The sequence below is a fragment of the Gymnoscopelus microlampas genome (assembly GCF_963454915.1).
Source record: "Gymnoscopelus microlampas genome assembly, chromosome: 7".
Classification (NCBI taxonomy): domain Eukaryota; kingdom Metazoa; phylum Chordata; class Actinopteri; order Myctophiformes; family Myctophidae; genus Gymnoscopelus; species Gymnoscopelus microlampas.
Genome location: NC_139944.1, coordinates 21,182,467 through 21,201,316, shown reverse-complemented (window position 1 = coordinate 21,201,316; position 18,850 = coordinate 21,182,467). Strand labels below are relative to the sequence as shown.

Below are 18,850 nucleotides of genomic sequence, written 5' to 3'. Positions count from 1 at the left end.
GAAGTGGTTTCAATGTATACACTGTGTATTCCCCACCTGATTTAGATAAAAGGGAGAACCGAAGGTAAGGGGACAGAGAGTGAACAGAACAGAAAATATATACTGAATACAAAGAGGAGATTTAATGCTGAGCAGATGCAGCACGAGTAACGGAAAAAGATAACAATAATGCACGGGCAAGAGAAAGAGATTAATGGTGAAACATACAATGAAAGATTCAAGAGCTTTTAAAGCGGTGTGCGGAGCACTCACACAGAGACACGTAAACAAGACAACTCAAGAAGCCAAGGCGACATTTCAGGCAAGGAAACGGCTATGTTTAACCTAAGTGTACACACTGGATGTGGTGCTTGTGCACCCGCTGGGAGATGCTCAGATGAGGAAGTCGATAAAGAGACAGATACAAAAAAACAACCCTGAACCAAACCAAGAAAGAGAATGTTTAATAACTTCCTGATGGAGCTTTCAAAAGCAGAAGTCGGGTGCTGTGGAGGTCATTAGATTTATTTCGGCGGGCTGCTAGTTCCTGTTTCATTGCTGCCCATGGGTTTGATGAGCAGTGCGAAGGACATTAAAATAGAGGAACATACTGAAAAATAAACAAGCCAGCAGAGAGATTATTTATTCATCACGGAGGGGTCTACTTTATTTATGAGATGTCACGTTGTAATTGAAATGAGCGTTTGCTTTTACACAATGAGTGAAACGCACAGCAGAGATAAACCTGCCTGACGGTAGCCACAACTGAGAGACAGAAAGGAGTCTAGTCCAACTAGTCTGCCACATGCAGCATGCGGTGCATCTGAAACCAGCTGTGGATTTGTGTGCTTGCCAACTACTGTAGGGCTGGGAAATATATCGATATTAGATCAATATCATGAGATGAGTCTAAATATCGTCTGGGTTTCTTGACAGGTTGTGAGCTATTAGTCAAAGGCAATATTACATTTTGTCCATATCACCTAGCCCAATTGCTAACTGCTACGATATTAGTTCACAGGGAATAAAGAACATAAAAGACACGAACAGGATGCAATGGAGAGACAAACTTGCCAAACTAATCCAAACATCTGGATTAACCTACATCTGCAAGCTCCGGCCTGCAAAACCCCACCAAAAAAAAACAATGTTAGCTGCTAAACTAATCTCTCAGCCTTCCTCTAAAAAAAACACCACATACTTGCACCCACATGCTAAGTAGCCACTAGGCTAATCTCCTTGCTTTCCCCTGTAGATCCCTTGCATATCTCCTCCCCCAAACGGAGACAATGACGCGCGTAAAGTAATAATGTGCCTTTCATAAACTCCCCATGAAAACTATTCAAACACAGAGAGGGGAGAGCCGCCCTGACAAAGGCCCAGATTATGCCTGACAACAGAGGACACAGTGTTACTTGAACCTGCCTGTGGGCCGGGAGGCCTGTGGCTCTGGTCTGAGGAGCTCAATGACTAACATGGGCTCAGACCAAGGGGCAAACCCCCTTCGCTGGAATTGAAGCTCATCTTGCAGGGTTCTCGTTCAGCCTGCTGTTCCTATTAATGGCCCAGCAGATGTCGCTATTTCATCTTCTACCGTTTGCAATACATTATAATCTCAATAGATGTCAATGAGGTTTTGGGCAAACTTTAAACTTGATTTTATTACCTTAGTAAACCTCATAAACACTTTATGTTTCCAATCGCTAGTTTAAAGTCTTTTTTAAATCATCAAGATATGCGTTTAGTAAATAATGCCAATCCCATTAATTAGAAAATGAATGATAAAGTAAGGTATGTTTCTAGGGCTACTACTGGTTCTACCGAGTGAAGACCCGCCCTCGCTGCGGTTGCAGCCAATAGCATTCATTTCAAACCAATGGCGTAACGTTGTCCATATATATTTTTACGGTCTATGGCTCAGACCCTGGATTACAGAGGCAGGAGGAAAGAGACTGAATGGTTTGTGGGACTACAGTTGGGGACAGTGATAGTAAGGCATCAGTGGTTGGGATATGGGGTTGTGAGCCGAGAGCTACGGGCTGGTGGTGCCATGTCTAGAGAACCTTTTAGCATTGGAAGATATAAATGGCATAAAGGACAGAACTAAACCTGATATATTTGTCATAAATAAAGGGTTGGGATCCTTTAGGATTTTAATGATTCCGATTCCTTAACGGTTCCCTTTAATAATACCTAAAAATAAACGATACAATTCTAAATTCCAAATGGGCCTGTATTGTACACTCTCAGAGTTATGGTGATCCTTGAAATTAAACTGGTACCACTGGTACTGTAATAGTATAGCAGGCATGAAGTCCACATACCAGCTCTGACAGTGATAAAAACCGGTTCTGGAAACAGTTCCAAATGTGATGGAACCGATTCCGTTTCTTCAAATGTTGGATCCGGTTCCCGATCCTCACCCTCGGCATAAAGGACAGAACTAGATCTGATATAACTGGCATGAGGTCAGAAATAAGACAGGCAACCCGGAAATAGTCGATCTGCAACCTCACAACGCCTTGCATCCGTGGCAAGTTCTGAGCTTGTAGATCTGCTATTTTCGGTGCGTGACACCGTGACACCATCGTACCGCCGTACGATGGTGTCACGCACCGAAAATAACAGAATAGCAGAAAACAATAGAATAGGCTAAACTAACTGGTAGATGTTTATGGAAAAGCGCCTAAAATCGTCAGGGCAATGTTACGTTCATGCCCTTCATGACTTTCAAGGCAAAGTTTCTCTGTCACTCCCGAATAGGGAAATGTCAGAAAATCACACAGATGAAAATTACCTTTAAAAATGAATAAGGACATTAATAATGAAACAGGCAAGTGAAAAGTTGAAGCTGGGCTGACAACTGGAGGGCTCTGATTGAGATCGATGCGGCTGAGAGGAGAGATGTGGCATTGAAAATCTATTGAAATGAAAAGACTGAAGGAATGAAAGGGATGAACTTGGATGACTGATGAATGTGGGCACACAGCAGTGTGGTCTCATAACATCAGATCTGGTGATCTGAAAAGGATCGTATTCAAATGAAGCGGTCCGCTAGGCAGCAGGGCAGCTGCAGAGTTAGCAGCACGTTGTGGTGAGGTTTGGATGCTTGTCTCTCAGCTCTGTACTGTATAAACTTTTACAGTGACTGAACCACCGAAGCAAATGTCTTTAACCCATTAAGACCGGGAAAGCATCTGTAATTTTAGATTTTAACCACTTTAACCATTATTTTATACTTTGGCTATTAAAAAATAGCAGATATACAAGCTCATAGGGTGCAGTGTTATGATCTTGTACATCTGCTAATTTTGAAAATGAACATTTTGTGCAAATCTTTGAATATATATATATTTTTAAAGCGAACATTAGTAACTAAGTAAAATCTTTGCTTCAGGGTCCCTAGAGCAAGATATTTTGAGATGGGGGGTCCACGGCCAAATACATATAATTCTGGGGGTCCTTGACAAAAGTTTGAGAACCACTGATATTATAGCAACATAAGTGTTTCAGAAAACTGTTAGGATTTAGAAGACATTTTGTGGAATCGGCCTCAGGTCTTAATGGGTTAACTATCTAACTGGTGTCCCTATTTTGGACATGTCGTAATAAGGAGAAAACGTTTAAATGTTCCAAAAACAACCAATATAGCAGACGTACAAGACGTGATGTGACCTTGTAGCTCGGCTATTTTCACTATTTGTCTTATGACAAACCACTTAGTGGATAAAGCTGCAATCCATCCCTTTCTTTTGCGTGAACAAGACATTTTTCTTTCTCTCTTTTTACCCTTTTTTCTCCCCAATTTAGCCGTTATGGCAATTTATTTGTCCCCTCACACATCTCTGTGTGCTGTCACTGCTGTTGTATGCTACTGACTCACCTGCCAGTGAGGAGCCCCTCCTCACTGGCAGGCTCTACCGCCCGCCCGGAGGCTCTACCCGTCCGTAGAGCCTCCGTATTCTTGGTGCGCAACACCACCGTGGCAACTAGGTATAAACCAGGCAAAAAAAAGTCAACCACACAACAGCTGTGTGTGTGGACAGAAGAGGCTAGTCCCAAATATAGCACAACACAAAACAGGTGTGTTTGGAACCATCCCCAGGCGAGTTCACTGCTCTCTCTCTCTCTCTCTCTGGCACACAGAGGCACAGGCTGCACACACACAAACATGCTATGCCCTGCCAATTTCCTCTCAGAGAAGTCAATCTATCCCCGGCACAAATCACATCCCCCTGAAGTGTGAGCTAGCAAATTAGCTACACACTCACACACATTAACACATGTCCACATACAAACTCTCTCTCTCAGACACCCACACCCACACAGACACACGCGCGAGCGTGCGGCTTAAGCGCAGCAGACAGAATTATACATTTTGTGATTGTCACACCCAAAGCTATCAAGGTGCTTTCATGAAACATTAACTCCTCCTCAAGGGGCTAGGATATGGTAGAGATTGGCGCGGGCACGTGCGTGTGTGTGTGTGTGTGTGTGTGTGTGTATTTTTATGTGGGTGTGTATGTCTGTGTGCTGCGGGCCATCTTTTGATTAATGTCCCATATCGGTGAGGTGAGGCCAACCCCAGGTAGGTATGACATCTCATTTAGAGAAACATTATCCCCACTAGCCTTAATCTCTCTCTCTCTCTCTCTCTCTGATCATCTGCCTATCTCTCTTTCAATGTCTGTCTGTCTCTTCATTCACTACATAGCTGTGAGCAAAGCTACAGGTTATGATGACGTGTGTGTGTGTGTGTGTGTGTGTGTGTGTGTGTGTGTGTGTGTGTGTGTGTGTGTGTGTGTGTGTGTGTGTGTGTGTGTGTGTGTGTGTGTGTGTGTGTGTGTGTGTGTGTGTGTGTGTGTGTTAACCCTGTGTTTGTTTGTGCGTCTCTGTAGCGTCCACGGCAGGGCTTGTCACAGGTTATTTGTGGTCGGAACGAAAAACTTGTCATGTCGGATCAGTCATGGTGGCTGATAGCAGAAATAGCAGTTTATCTTGGTTCATGTCCATCCACAGAGCTGACACATTCAAAGCTGAAAGGTTAAACTGATCTCGTCTGTTGCCGGCGGCTTCTCCACTACTGACCCCGCTGGCTGACTGGTGGGAAGACTTCTCTCTACCCCCCACCAGCAGAGGGGGCATGAGGGGGAGAGGAATGAAGACCGTGTCAGTGAGCTGAGATGGATCAACAGAGATTCTGAAAGAGACAGAGAGAGAGAGAGAGAGACGTATGCCGAGGAAGGGCTAAATTTATCGGAGATGGAGGAGAGCAAGTGTGGGAGAGGTAGTGTTTTTTGTCCGGTGGGCTTAAGGTTCAAGCAGGATGCTGCCAAGATTGAAATAAAGCATGCAGACATAGGAAAGGAAAATTCAGAGACACTCTCATAACCCAGACATGTTGTGGTCCGCCTATTTAAATTTCAAGGATACAGTAGATGGTAAATGGACCGCATAGCACCTTTCTAGTCTTTCCGACCCTTCAAGGTGCTTTATAATGTATTCCACATTCAGCCACTCACACACCGATGGCAGAGGAGACCGTGCAAAGCACCAACCGTCTTGCTCAAGGACACTCCCACACGCAGCCAGGAGGAGCCGGGGATCAAACCGGAAAGTATTAACAACTTTGTTGTCCAGACCAAGGTCCAACCTTGAAAACACTTTTGTACATCAGTGTGTGTGTGTGTGTGTGTGTGTGTGTGTGTGTGTGTGTGTGTGTGTGTGTGTGTGTGTGTGTGTGTGTGTGTGTGCGTGTGCGTGTGCGTGTGCGTGTGCGTGTGCGTGTGCTTGCGTGCGTGGGTGCGTGCGTGCGAAATTGATGTTTTTTCAGTTTTTTAGAGATTGTTGTGGTTAGAGTTAGGATTAGACATTTAAAGGTTAGGTTTAGGGGTTGGGGTTAGAGTTTCCTCTATTTTAAATGTAGTTGTGCAGTGATGCACTGAAAAATAGCCGATCTACAAGCTCACACCGTGTCGCAGTTATGAGCTTGTAGATCTGCTATTTTTGGCTATTTTCAATAGTGTTCTAAAATGTTGATGTGCTCACAACTTCAAGTATAGCAATACAAACCTGTGTGTGTGTGTACTTGTTTATCATAAACAGTGATAAATTATCCTGATTACCTTTATGAACAATGATTGTGTAAACCAGAAGCATAATGCATAATGATCCTTCAGCTACAAAGGAAATGTTTAAGGATTGCACATCTTAATGCCTGCAGTGTAAGACATAAAGTGCATGAGGTTGAATGACTTAGCCAACTCTGAGGCTCATTTAGATTCATTGATCGATGACACTGCAGCAGCAACACCAGGTGATAATATTTATTACAGGCACGATAGAAATAGCTATATGGTGGGGGTGTGGTTGTGTACAGTGTGTACAGTACAGAGTCACATACCAACCACAACAGACCTCATGACACCTGCCTTGGAATTACTCTGGCTGCAAGTTCAAGTACATATACAGTACTGTACTGTACCTCAAACCTATTGTCACTGTAGGGTGAATGAAAAATGAAAAAATGAAAAAAAAAGAACATGTGTTAATGGATCCAATGTAGTTGTTATTTAGTAACAAGCTATCTTGTTATATTTTCATTGGTTAAATATAAAAAAAAAAACACAGAGTAGACTCATCTTGCCTATTTTGGGCATGCCATTGTGAAACTATTCCAAATTTCTTTCAAAAATAACAAAAACAGCCGATCTACAAGCTCACAATGCATCACACCGCAATGCTTTGCGAGCTTATGGATTGGCTATTTTCGCTACTTTTATGCGATACTGTCACACAACAGTATTATTAAATATAAAATAGGGCATTTGTTTATGAAAAAGAGGAAAAATAGACATGCGTCTTGTTTATGTCTGTTAAATGGTTTATGCGTCACAGTGACACTATTAGTACAGTTGGGATGCTACCATTGGCATGGACGACCTAATGCTGAGACCGATTAAGTCGATGCAAATGTTGTCTTATGCTTCACAGGGTTACTGATGCAAACAGGTAAATCAATTTTTGGGCTGACCGCACAACATCGATTGGTTCACATGTCCACTAAAGAGGCAAATGGTTGATACTGCCAAAGTATGCAATCCAATGGCCAATTTATACGTGAAAACACATACACAGAATCCTTCTATCCATTCTCTGCATTCATTTCATCAGTTATTTTTCATGTTTTGTGAAAACGTACAGATACAAAAATTCCTAAGGCTGAAACCTAAAAATGTGTACGAGATCACTCAAACATTTCTGTGAGAAGGCTTTAAGGACATAAAGAAGGTATATTGCAACATTCTCTCTACTATAAATAATATAGATATGGCCAGTAATGCATTTACAGAATCTTCATTAATTATGGATAAACATGCCCCAATTAGAAAATGATCAGCCCTACAAAGTGTAGTAATTACGATTTTGGACACACTGATTTATTTATTTGTCTCAAAGCTTAAATCAGCCTTCGTGATTTTAGTGGATAATTACCTCATGAACAGATATACAATTAGTGTAATATCACTTATACAGTATAGGCTACCGATAACATTTGGTTGGCCAACTGAAACACTTTAAGCCCCTTTTTATCAGTCAAATGCTTTGTGTAGTTACTGCACTTTGGCTTTGTAGGGCACAAGATGACAAACCCAAGGTTTGAATGAATAGAAGAGATTAAATGAACACGTTAGCAGTATTGTCTGGTGACAAACCAGCTCAGTGGCTAGAGTGTCTACTAGTCTAGAGTGTTCCACCTGAGATTGGGAGGTCAAGGGTTCAATTACCAGCCGAGTCATACCAAAGACACAAAAAAAGATTGGAATTGCTCTTGCTGCAAGAAGATATACTGTACTCAACTATTGTCGGGTGAAAACCCTGTTTTTCAAAAAACGTTACTTTTCAGGACATTTTCAGCATCAAAAGTTGTATTGGGGGTAAGTGCCTGCGCTGCGACATACTAGCATCATGTCCAGGGGTGTACTTGTACATCAAGTTGCCTCATGCTAACGAAACAGGAGACAGGCTACTGACCTATGCGCCATGTGGCTCGGGAACCACTGGTTCCCAAGGCCACTTACGGTAGTTACTCCTGGTGACAAAGGTGAATGGCATGAACACCGTTTAATCTGAAATCTAATTACTTGCAGTTGGGAAATTGTTTCACCAAGGTAAAGAAAAATATGTCATATATAAGGCAAATTATTCTGTTGAGTAAGTTTCAAACTTCCAGCAAAAAGCAAAACTAATTTCAAGAAACTGTTAAAAATGCTTCTGAAAAGGCAAAGGAATGGAGACTCGGATACATAAATAAATAATGTGTGAGTAATTGTGTACTTTATTTAAAAAACAATTATTTAAATGGATAAGGATGTTATCCAGCCTTCAGGCTAATCCAAACTGTCAACCTTCAACAGAGCAGATAAGTGCTGTGGCTCATAGCCTGTGTGTGGTAATGGAAAACAGCCCACACAGAGAAAGCTTGCTTAATTAAAAACAACAAACAAACACACTGAAATTGGATTTATCTTCATTTATGCCATGTGAAGTTGTAAATGTGAAAGAATAAGCTTTTTCCAAGCTTGTGATTTTCTATCAACTAGTAGACTACAAACACCACATTTGCCAGTCCTGGTGTAGGGTTCTCACTAGTTTCCCTTGTATCAGATTCAGATTAGTCTTCATCCCAAGGGGGGGCAATTTATTGGCAGCCCACCCAGATCATACATGACAAAAGAATCACAAGCAAGGAAGCCATATGTCAGAGTCAGAGGCAACAGATCAACATTCCTAAGTCAGCAATATTCAAGTAAACAAGTGGCAGCAAATAAATCAATCAAAATAGACATATAGCCACCCCGATATGCCCATATATGGCCATGTGATAACATCAGGGATCTCCATATATATGCGCATAAAAGGGACATGGATAGACGGATATGGATATCTCCATATATGGCCATAAAAGGACCACAAGCAGACAGACAGATTAAGGGATCTCCATATATGAGCACGAAAGGGACACAGACAGACAGACTGTCTGTCTGTCTGTCTACCTGTCAGCAGGTATACTGTCTACCTGTCAGCAGGTATACTCTGACAGCGGTTATACCGGGCATTGCATAACAGGGTGGGACATGCATTCCCTATTTGCATCGTTCCCGAGCAGGCCGGTGCCCGACAGGCACTGTTCTAGTTTTAGAATGAGTTCATCTTTTACTGACGGGGGACAACACCTGTCGCAGTTGATGATGTCATTTGTCCATGTGTGGTCCAGCCCTATGGAATGTATGGAGTGCATATGGCAATAAAACTTGGTTAAAATATTGTTTTGATGTTCATATTAACCATAGGAAGTATTACGTTGTTTTTTATTAGGACATGCTAATAACATTCCATAGGGCTGGACGACACATGGACAAATGACATCATCAATTTGCGACGGGTGTTGTCCCCCTTGAGTAAAAGATGAACTATTTCTAAAATAACTAAAATATTTAAGGTGTTTTTAATCATACATTTTACTTATAGAGGGCCACTAATAATGTATTATAAGGCATATTTGACTTATTAGCCAGGGATTCCTTTTAACCAATAAAGCCCTATATACTTTGTAAAAGATTTCCAACTATAATAACATGCCCAAAATAGGGGAAGCCAGGTTTAAAATGGTTAAAGTCAATAAATATAATTCAAGTTTTCCTTTTTAAGTAGCGCTCACATTCTCAAAACAGTTTGCTTACTCGCTAGGTCAACATCATAGTTCTGGACTGGATAGCGAATGTCATTTTTACAGGCAGACCAAAGAGTCATAAAAGATAAAAAGAAGGTCCGCGGAGAGGCACACACTATAGCTCCCTTAAGTGCAATTTATTGGTACATCTAACAGTAGTGGTGACATTTCCAGCCCATGCTCTTCATCAGACTCTGATGAAGTCTGATAAAGCAATAAATTGCACTTAAGGGACTACAGAGTGGGTACATTCTTTTTATCGCTGATGATTGTCTTCCTCCAGCCCTTGCCTTAAATGGTTTGTGGATGTGTGAGACTACTATGTGCAGTTAGAACAAAGAGAGTGGGATATTAAAGACTCCAATGAGACCACATTTGCACACACACACACACACACACACACACACACACACACACACACACACACACACACACACACACACACACACACACACACACACACACACACACACACACACACACACACACACACACACACACACACAGTATATACAGTGCATACAATTTATATATACTTGACCGGTTCCCGACTGCCCGTTTGCACTCTCTCTCCTTTGTCATTCACAATACCTTCATTAACCCATTAAGACCTGAGGCCGATTCTACAAATGTCTTCTAAATCCTGACAGTTTCTTTCTTAAAAACGTAATGTTGCTATATCAGTGGTGCTCCAACTTTTTCATGTCAAGGACCCCCCATGTATTTGGCCACGGACCCCCATCTCAAAATATGTTGTTCCAGGGACCCCCCCCCCAGAAGCAAAGATTTGAGTTAAAATGATCGCTTTAAAATAATATATATTCAAAGATTTGCACACATTTTCACCATGCCGCGCTATGAGCTTGTATATCTGCTATTTTTGAATAGCCCAAATAAATCTTAAAATGACACATATGCGTTCTCGGTCTGAAAGGGTTAATTATCCTGCTTTGGTTTTCAAGATGGTCCATTCTTTCAGAGTTACCCACTGCTGGTCGTTTGGCTTTGATTTCATGATACTTGACACTTTTAAAGTCTTGGCACTCTGACTCATGCTTTTCTATCTTTCTTTATCCTTATCTCAGAGAGCCTACTGACTGAGTACATATTTCTCAATACTGTCGTTATTCAGTGTAATGCACTGACATCACCAAAACAGAGTCCTCATTATGTGCAAACGGAGAAAAATCTAATCATGTAGATCACTGGATCCATGAGGGAATAAACTGGGTCTGCATTTGATATATGTGTTTACCTTGCTTACTGTAAGTCGCTCTGGATGAAGAGCGTCTGCTAAATACTGTACTAATAATATATTTGTAATTGTAATTGTAAATTGTAATAGCTTGGCTCAATTCTAGATCTCAGACATCATGTGGCCAGCTTGTCTTGTTAGACTTCTACTATATGATGTCAGTCATCTACTGTATGACATATCTATGACATATGAATCCAAATTTGGGCAAGGTTTCAGCACGATCAGGGCCCTGTTGATTTCCATTATAAAAATAAAGTATAAAATATATGCATAAAGGCGCTGATCAGTCAAGCGAATTAGCACCAGACACACAGACAGACAGTCAGACTGCCCCATCTTTTAGACGGCTAGACTAGAGCCACACAGTTAAAAAGACTAAATATTGTCGACTTTGCATTTGAACGCTTCATTTACTACCAGCTAGCGGGTGAGAAAACATTTAATCCTCTGTACCAATGTGTCCCAAGTCAGAATACATTAATCTGCTGAATACGGCGTGCAGTTTTTATTTTTTTCCAGCGTCAGAAACAATTTGAATGCTCCATTACACAGCAGTGTGTCAAATACTAATACTATCCCTGTAAAAAATAATCTCTCCCACGCAACAATTCAATTAAAATGGAACAGTATGAATACCCAATATGGACTGTGCAGATCCTGTCAACTGTGCAATGTTCAACACTATTCAGTATCACTGAGTGAACACCAGTGACTCGACTCTTGTAGTTCTTTAATTGAACATAATTTCTTCTGATAATTTGTCATTTCCTCCACACGTCCCGACCTCCCAAGCTGTGGAATGAACTCCCTCTTGCAGTCAGAAGAACTGCATATTCACTGCTGTACCGCTTTAGTCTGAAGACTCACCTCTTCAGACCAAAACATTACTTATTTTCTATCAGTAAAACATTTTCTTTGAAACCTGGATCATCAGCAGGCATCTCAGTGATTACACTGTAAGAGTTGTTTTGAAGTTTATTATTCTTTTATAAAGTTTTGCATTGGTCTCCTACCACCTCCTGTAAGTCTATATTTGATTATTGGCTCAGAAATGCAACAAAAACCAAAATATCTCCATGAATTCAAGGCTTCATGGGGTGAAGTAAAGAAATGAAAAATAAATGTTTTGGTGAGGTGTTCTTTACAAATGTTATTTAGATAGCATGTTTAGACAGATGCTAGGTTTGATGTTTACCTGGTCTTTGGAGCACTACATTGTTCTCTTTGTACTCAACTTATGTGACTATTTACCCTGTTGTTTGTTGACCAGGGTTCATGCTTACTCTCTTTAGTCTGATCTCACACTTGTAAGTCACTCTGGTTAAGAGCGTTTGCTAAATGCCTAAATTGTAAAGAAGTACACACACGCGCGTGCTCACAAACATAAAATAATAATTGAAAAGGGAACGGTTTTAGAGATACAAGGTTTCCACCCGACGGCAACGATAATGTTTTTACTCCACATCCAAACACTGCAGTCAACCAGACAGGGTATAGATGCTGGCACAGTACATGGGGTTTCCATCACCTACACCTCCCTCGGAATAGAGATCACAGGTAAAACTAGAATCAGAAGAGTGCCAGTGACTTGGAATGTACATAGGCAAAGTTGACACTAAATCATTTAAAACTAAATAAGCCCCTTTCACTTACAGTAGCTGAAGTGCAGCCAATATAGTGGTACTGTATATTCAATTGGCATGTCATGTGAAAACATGTACATATCTTGTATGGTGGCATATTCGTTGTTCTTAATCCATTAAGACCGGGAACGCATCCGTGTCATTTTTAGATTTCTTTGGCTATTCAATATACAAGCTCATAGCGAGTGCCACGCTACGAGCTTGTAGATCTATTTTTGGGGGGGGGGGGGGGGGGATCATGAAAAAGTGTGCAAATCTTTGAATATGTATATGTTTATAAAGCGAACATTTTCAACTCAAATTGAACCACTGATATAGAAACAACAAAAAACTGTTAGGATTTAGAAGAGATTTGTAGAATCCCCAAAAGCAAAGATTTGAGTTACAAATGTTTGTTTTAAAAAATATATATTCAAAGATTTGCACACATTTTCACAATTCTTCAAAAATAGCAGATCTACAAGCTCATAGCGCAGCACTTGGTGCCGCGCTACGAGCTTGTATATCTGCTATTTTTGAATAGCCAAAGTGTTAAAATCTAAAATGACAGATGCTTTTCCTGGTCTAAATGGGTTAATCTAGCTTCACAGTCTTTTTTTTCGCGGCAACGTATTGAACAGAGAGAGACAACAGAGACACAGGAAGACGAATGAGACAGAGTGAGAGTTCACACAGGTCACAGGAGAACAAATAAACATCTGAATGCATGGGTGGAGACGGGAGAGTGGAGACAGACCAACTGTCAGACAGACTTCACTAGACAGATAGTACAGAGGCAAACAGGGACTATATCTCACCTGATGCAGGGCAGTGAGGCCATCTTCATTGCAGAGGTCCGGGCTGACGTTATTCTTCAACAGGTAGCGCACTAGCGGAGAGAGAGAGAGAGAGAGAGAGGGAAATAACACATGGATGAATGTTTGAAACAGTAACACTTTATGTGGCTCTGTGTGAAACCTTGCCCAAGTCATACATCACAGATCACAAAACATAATTTTTTTGTATTTTTTTATAAACAGTGACAATAGCGATCTACATGCTCACAACGTGTCGCACTGCGATGCGTTTGAGCTTGTAGATCTGCTATTTTCACTACTTTTGTGCGACACTCTTGTATGATGAAGTAGGCATTCATTTACATAAGAAAACATTAAAAACGATATATGTCTAACAGAGACTGGCCACATGACGTCCAAGAACCACTTGGGAGGCACAGACACCTCTAAAAAAATTCCAATCTTCTTCCTCCATCAGCCATCACTGAAAAACACGGCTTTGTGATGCTGTACATGCATATAAATTTGCAACATCATAAAGCCTGTTTGAAAGCACTGTACTATTAAGCGGCTGTATCTGTTCCACTGGAATGCTCTCTGCAGCAGTTAAAACTGCAGGGGAAGCTATAGCTTTTCAAACAAACGGAAGACAGGCTAGCGGGAGAGACTTTTATGATGTTGACCATATAAATTGATATTGGGTTTGAGGAAAGCCTCCATTCATCATTATTTTGCAGGGAAGCCTATCTATCAGTGAGCTTGTGCTGCATGCTGCAAATGGGTCTCCAGCTTATTCTGCCATCTATGAATCCATTAATCACATTGCATCATACTTGGTTGATCTATGCGGAATCCCAATCAATCACATTATCAGCTGTGCCAGGATGTACAGTATATATAATAGGGTTTAACCATTTAAACCTATATTTCTTTGACTGGGGTCCCCGTGGCATTATCCTTGGTTGGTCCCCCTCATTTTGTCCCTCTGCACCAGATCTCTTTGCCGAAAACTAGAACACCGAAAAAGTGTTACAGAAGATCAGCTATGTCAGCTGAATCTTTGCCTATTTTCGCAGAACGTCGACCTAAAAACGCCCAGAATAGGGATGCTAGGGGTTCATATGGGTAAGTGCTAAAGCAAGGCCCAGAGGCTGATGATGTAACGACGCTTTGAGGATTACACTGTTTGTCTGCCTAGTAGTCTAAAACAGATAAGCTCCTCGTGTCTGGAACCAAATCATAATACCCAAACAGAATATCAGCTATCACAAGCTACAAAACAGGAAGGCTTCTCTCGCCTGCTCTGTTTCATAGCCACAACCACCAGTGTTGCCAGGTCTGCTTACTATAAGCGACTTTGGGCTTGCTTTTCTGTAAAGTCACTTGTAAAATATTGGAAGTTGCGGGGTAGTTGGGCTTGTTTCTAAAGTGTAGTTGCCAATTTGGGCTTGCTGTTGTTCTCAAACATTTTCACAAAAATCAGAAAATATTATGTGCCAAGGACACCCCATACAAGATTTGTGTTGCTAAAATGTTTCAAGATTCCAAATATTTCACACTTACTTTCAAGACTTGAAAAAAATAGATGATCTACAAGCTCACACCGTGTTGCACCACGACGCGTTGTATATAGGGTTAAAGTGATGTCGCTTCTATTGGGCTTGTTTTCGTAGACCTGTCCGCTTGTTTCTCTTGCAAAATCTGGCAACACTGACAACCACTCGCCCCCGTTCAGGAAACATCGGTGGCAACACAGCAAGGGTTCTAACTTCCACACCATTATGCCACCGTTTTCTTTGGCACACATTTTGACACATTTCAGAGAAATAAAATCATAACTCTCCCGGCCTCATGCCTTAATACGTTCTATCAGACTCTTTTGGTGTCAGCACATTCAGAAGTGGCCTCCAGCACATTCCTGCTTTAATCAGCATTTATCTGTGTGACTGTGAGTGTTGTCCCCCCCTCCCTAAACGCTGGGCCTATTAGATCACTTCAGAACAAACATCAATAGCTGAGAGCGATATTTTACTTTCCATGCAGTGCTTTTCCGTTATTTCTGAACCCGTGTGTCTGTGTGTGGGGTTCAGAGACAAGCCGTCTCCTCAGCCAACTGACCCCTGGAAACCCACAGTCCCCTCTGGCAGTGAGGCTGGTGAAAGGCCAGGAAGATGATCGTTAGATGAAGTTCTTCAATTGTAAAAGCAGCGTGGTGACTAAAGTCCGTAGAAAAGACAAAATTGGCGTTTTAACATCTATGCCTATATAACAAAAAAGCAAGGTCTGACATTCTTAGCATTGCAATCCATGTCTGCTTTCCATGTAAACACACACACACACACACACACACACACACACACACACACACACACACACACACACACACACACACACACACGTGTGTTGCTACTATAAGAGATGATACCATATTTTTGAACAGAATACAGATTACAGATCAAGCACTGGTACTGTAGATGTTTTTGTGGGCCTTTTTTTTGCCTTTTAAGTACACATGGATACAGAATATTTGTTAGCTCAATACTATTCACATGACTTTTGATCCAAGGGCTTAATCATCCATAGAATTCATAATCTGTCGGATAAATGTTTTCGAACTCGTTACATAACAATGATTGGTTGTAGCTTTTAGACTCCCTGAAAGTGGAAAAATGTAATCATTATTTGTTTTTCGACGTGCACCCATGCAGGGGATTATGCAAGCACACATCCCATGATTTGTTTTTTGTTAGTTTTAGAAGTCAAAGGTTATTTGTTGGCATTTCATTCTTTATTTAGACAGGATTGTGCTACAGAGAGACCCAGAGAAACAGTGGACAGAGAGATTGGGAGACATGAGGGGGAGGCGGAATTAGATTAGATTGCTTAAAACACATCAAAACATCCCTTTTCTTTTCTGTCTTTCTTTTTTTATCTCACTATACAAACTATGGGTGGGGTGGGCCATCATGTCATCATGTCCACAGTCAACAACCTCTGGAGTCACTATTAAATGTAATATGTTACCCGTTTTGGTGTGACACTGCCGATAATGCAAGTGTTTTAATGTTTTTTTTTAGAAAAGCCTCCTGTGGACAGGTGTTGAAAATTAGCACTCGTGCTACAACACTATGCATCTGGTTTGTTCAATGTAATGTCAAATTAAATAAATATAACATAACATAACATAGTAAAAAGGGTTCAATTTCCAAACGGAACCAAACACTGCTCGTACACATGGCGATCGTGTTCTTACGCAAAAGGTTCCTGACACGTTTTGTCTCAATCTTGTTTTGCCAACAACCTGAATTTCAGACATACAATGTATGACTGTCAATTGACTACTATTACTGCAGCATTACACGAGTGGCGCTGGATGAGGTAAAGTGGTTTTAATCCAAGCAGTGGGTTGAAAGGGAGCAGAGTGTAATTTTCTATTAAATGTATTATGTTTATACAAGCTTAGCAGCCCCAGATAGGAGCACAGCTGTTCTCATTTAACTAAAGCCCCCGTCACAGTAAATTGCTCAGTATTACTTTATCCATTTGGGTGCAGATGTGCAGATGTAACCAAATGGACCCGTAACTGTACACTCCCTGGGTTAAAAGAACATGGAGGATTTTACTGTGTAGCCGTTGACCTAGAGGAAGACAAATTCTGCATCCATGTGTATGACTACTACATTACCATATGACCCTAATCCCATTACGTGTATTTAAAGAAAACACAGCATAACTTAATTATATATACAAACACACGCACGGACGGACACGCATGCCGTGGGTCAGCACGGCTTCTTTTTGAAGTCGCTGTGAGCTACAGAGGTTGGGTGCATCACGACAGGTGATTTATTACGGCCATGTCATCAGCCACCTGCCTGTCAGTGCACTGCTCTGCTGCCTGCAGGGGCTTAGCACGCACACACACACACACACACACACACACACACACACACACACACACACACACACACACACACACACACACACACACACACACACACACACACACAGTTCAACTACCAAACACCACACATATTATACACAAACATGCATGCATACACAAGAGCGGATGTCCATATACACACTCTCCTCTCTCTCTCACACACACACACAAGTGCTGAACTATCATACATTTTATGCACAAACACACTTTTACGCATTCACACATGCACACAGGGTTATAATGTGCCTCATCTCTACACAAGAGCACAAGTCCATATACTGCGCAAGCGCACACACACACACACACACACACACACACACACACACACACACACACACACCCATATAAGGAGTTCCCAATGCAGCCAATGAAGACGACACATTGACGACACATTGTCTAACCTCAATGTGTCGTCATGGCATCAGGCTCAAACTGGCTCCATACAGTATATGGGCACAAAAAGGGGCATGCTCATATATGGGCATATACTGATGACATCAGGGATCTCCATATACTGTATGGGCATAAAGGGGACATGACAGATAGCGAGATCTCTATGGGCATATCGGTCGGATCGGCGTTGAAACATAGGAGTGAGCCGAACTCAAGTTATGTAAAAATGTGGCTGCGCTGAGGGATGGGACAATATGAACCTTTCAGGTCACGATTATTGGCCAAAATAATTGCGATCGACAAGATTACAAAATACGCTTAAAACTCTTAAAATGACACTTTTGTTAACCACTTGCACCCCAGCATCCTTATTCTGAGGAGGGGGGGATTACAGAGCCAACTCAGGTCCCATGTACGATGGACAATTTCATGATAAAATGATCTCCGCGAGCGATAAGCGATAACGATTATCATCCCATCACTATCTGCAGGTTGTGAATAATAAAGAGAAGTCACATTTGTAATTGTTGTTTGTTTGTTTGTTTGATTGATTGATTGAATACTTTATTAAATTGCTTATCAACAGTTCAGGTTGTACAGTCAAAGGTTATGCTAAAAGGAGAACACAGAAAGCCCCAGGCGCTTGTTTCCATTGTGGTCCTTTGTACTGAATTCATCAGTAAATGGATGAGGATGAGTTTCACACACAGTGTGCTCACTGGCTGCAGATAAACTTGACCCTGTCGTTGTTCACTTTCCAAAGCGCAGACAGCCTGTGATTAATCTCTATTAGAAACACACTACTGGTATCTCATGCTCACAACTATGTGTGTGTGTGTGTGTGTGTGTGTGTGTGTGTGTGTGTGTGTGTGTGTGTGTGTGTGTGTGTGTGTGTGTGTGTGTGTGTGTGCGCGTGCGTGCGTGCGTGCGTGCTGCAGGCCATCATCCTACTATAATTCTAGTAACCTCTGTCTGTAGTGGTGAGTAGGTGAGTAGGTGAGTACGTGAAGCTACCCGGTTCTCCTCAGTGGCTGGAGCAATTGCTCTGATTTTGCACACAGCCATTGACCATTACCATCTGAACGCAACTGTGAAGCCCGTTTTTCAATTTCATCAAATCTCAGC

The 18,850-nt window shown here is 41.5% G+C and overlaps 1 protein-coding gene across 1 annotated transcript in view; it reads right to left on the bottom strand.

Annotated features, from left to right (window-relative positions):
* Window positions 1-18,850, bottom strand: part of ppp1r16b (protein phosphatase 1, regulatory subunit 16B) — a 149,058-nt gene that overhangs the window by 40,240 nt on the left and 89,968 nt on the right. The window contains exon 3 of the mRNA XM_084061448.1: window positions 13,411-13,481. Coding sequence (XP_083917574.1) covers window positions 13,411-13,481 — 71 coding nt within the window. The remainder of the gene's footprint in view (window positions 1-13,410; window positions 13,482-18,850) is intronic.